At 43.9% G+C, this 2,792-nt stretch overlaps 1 protein-coding gene across 1 annotated transcript; it reads left to right on the forward strand.

Moving 5' to 3' along the window:
- The first annotated feature begins 2,100 nt into the window (after positions 1-2,100).
- LOC103536414 (feather keratin 4) lies at positions 2,101-2,451 on the forward strand. The gene has a single exon (XM_008502577.2). It carries the CDS (start codon positions 2,101-2,103, stop codon positions 2,449-2,451), a length of 351 nt encoding a protein of 116 aa, XP_008500799.2.
- Positions 2,452-2,792: the final 341 nt, after the last annotated feature.

Below are 2,792 nucleotides of genomic sequence, written 5' to 3' on the forward strand. Positions count from 1 at the left end.
CTGGGTTTTTGATGTCTGAGATAAGACTAAAAAATGGGTTTGCGGGTTACTTATATAAAGAACTCTAAAGAGATCATGCCCAGAATCAGGTGCATCAATGAATGTTCCTATATTTATATGATTTATCCTTCAAACTCATCTACACTAATACTGTCATTTGAAATTAGCTTGCTAGGCTGGACTTTGAGTGCCATTTTTTATTTTTTCTTCTATGTCAAAGAAACAGTCTCTTAAATATTTTTCTACATATACCTCAGCCTTTTTACACAGCCATAACACTTCCAGTTCCTCCTGACTCTCACAGGGTTCTTCAGTGTCCTTCCCTTCCAAAAGTTCTGCTCCTCCTCTCACTTTGGGGCTGAAATTGGGTAAATATTGTGTGTGTGTTCCTGGGGGGTTTCTGAAAAACAACCCACCAAAACATCTCTCCTCTTTTCCTTGAATCTCCAGACTCCAAGTGCTCCTTCCTGGGTAGACTTCCAAGAGCTGAAATTCTTCGTGATTTCCAGCATTATTTACCTTGCAGAGGAGGGTACAAGGGACTGCATTATGTAAATCTTGCTTAATCTCCTTTAATGACACCAGGCAGATCCAAAAGCGTTCTGAAGGCAGAATAAATTCACCTGAATTAATCATTCTAGTGTTCCCAGAAATTAACTTGGCCCAGAATATTTTAAGATGAAAGAAACTTGTGGTCAGATATACATGCCACAAGATAAGGAAGTAAAGCATAATAAACACAAACACTGAGGCAAAACCCTGTGTAATCAGCAGTGGCTCATAAATAACTTCATGCTTAAAGGGTGTCCCAAGCTGTTGGGCAATGTGGGACTTGGTATAAAAACCTGAGCAACTCAAGGCTCTTCCATCCATTTCTCTTGCTGCCTTTGCCTTGGTGAATAAGGTGAGTCTGAACCCTTTTATTCTCTCTGGGTGTGTTGAATGATTTGATGATTTTGGAGCTTTTCCTCACTAATATTGAAGTACATTAAGCTTTTCTTTTCCATGAAGAAGGAGTTTTCATATGAAAGAGGAAGTTTTCTCTTGTTGGTGAGTTATAAAAAAGCATTGAAGGGGCAATGGGTCACAAGTTAGGTAATGGAGGTCTATTTGGGATCTTAAACAAGTTTTCAGGTCCTACAGCTGTGGTACATTCTTGGGGCTGTTCAGAGCAGCATGCTGGTCTGTGGAAAATTCAGCTAGGACCAGAAGATCAGAGGACCATGGGAATACTGGCCAGTACTGGAACCCAGAACTTTGAAACCCAGTTTGTAGTTCTTCCACAGACAAGGAGTGATCTCTAATCAGTTGTTCCTTCTCCAGCTTCCAAACAATTCTGGACAGATTTATTCTGAATGTTCAAAGACCTGCTGATGATTTTAATGTTGTAACAAGACACAAAAATCGAAGGGTTTCTGTTTTCCACTTTTTAAAGTGGCAGAAAGGACCTCCAAGGTGGAATGTGAAAGAGAAGAAGTGATAGGAATGAAATGGGAAAGGTGCTTTTCCCTTCTAGCACTAGGCAGGATGTTTGTCAGCACTGACTGTTTAGCAAAGAGGCAAGCCTTGGGTCAGGAATAACGAGCTGAGTCTGACCCATTCCAGCAGAACACCTTCATCTGCAGGCTACAGAGTCAACCTCCACTTCTCTAGGATACACAGAGCCCTAATAGTGCAGCCACAACTGCAAGAGGAAGGGTTGGAAGCATTTTACCTAGGGTAGTGTGGCTAGGGCACCCTGCAATGTGAATGAAGAACCTTCCAGCACCAGCATGTGCCCTGGTTCCTGGGAGAGCTGACCAACTATGGAGGCTTCAGGGTAAGTTACAAACTGAAATGTGCCAGAGCCAGAGTTCTACAGTCTCTAGTGCTCTCCTTAAAGAGAAACTCAACCCTGTTTTCAGAGCAGTTCCTCTCATTATGGTGAAAAATGTCCTCATGGGATCAATACACTCCCTTTAGCAGAGAATTTCAGCTGTACAAATGGCGTTTTGTTTAAATTCTTCTCTTGCTTTTTGTTTTTTTTTTTTTTGTTTGTTTGTTTTGTTTTGGTTTTGTTTTGTTTTTATGGTATTTCAGACTGACCTCCACCCCACAGCCATGTCCTGCTATGACCTGTGTCCTCCCACCTCCTGTGGCCCAACCCCGCTGGCCAACAGCTGCAATGAGCCCTGTGTCAGGCAGTGCCAGGACTCCACAGTGGTGATCCAACCTTCTCCTGTGGTGGTCACCCTGCCCGGACCCATCCTCAGCTCCTTCCCCCAGAACACCGCTGTGGGATCTTCCGCATCTGCTGCTGTTGGGAGTGCACTCAGTGCTGGGGGAGTCCCCATCTCCTCCGGCAGCTCCTTGGGATTTGGGAGCTTTGGTTATCCAGGTCTGGGAAGCAGCTACAGCCGGCCCTACCGCCGCTACAACACCTACCGCAGTGGCTTCTACGGGCCATGCTAAGGTGTGAGGAGGAAGCAGGAAGAAATGAGCAGGACCACTGAAGCAAAACCCAAGACAGGACTGAGCTCATGGCCGTGGTTTTCAGAAGTGATGTTAGATGCCTACAACCCCACCTGAGGTCAATGGAGCTGTGGGAAGCTGGCATCTCCTAAAATCAGGCCTTTGCTTGTCTTACTTATTTTATGCTTTCCTTTGTATTTCTGATCACGTCTCGTTCTCTTATGCTTTGTTTTGTTTTGTTTTGTTTTTTATACTTGACAATGTTTAGATAAAATATGGAATTATTGGGAATTGTTCTGCATGACTGAGTTGGGACAGTCCACTTAATGAAGAAGGACGAT

The sequence above is a fragment of the Calypte anna genome, chromosome 25, assembly GCF_003957555.1.
Source record: "Calypte anna isolate BGI_N300 chromosome 25, bCalAnn1_v1.p, whole genome shotgun sequence".
NCBI classification, from domain to species: Eukaryota; Metazoa; Chordata; class Aves; order Apodiformes; family Trochilidae; genus Calypte; species Calypte anna.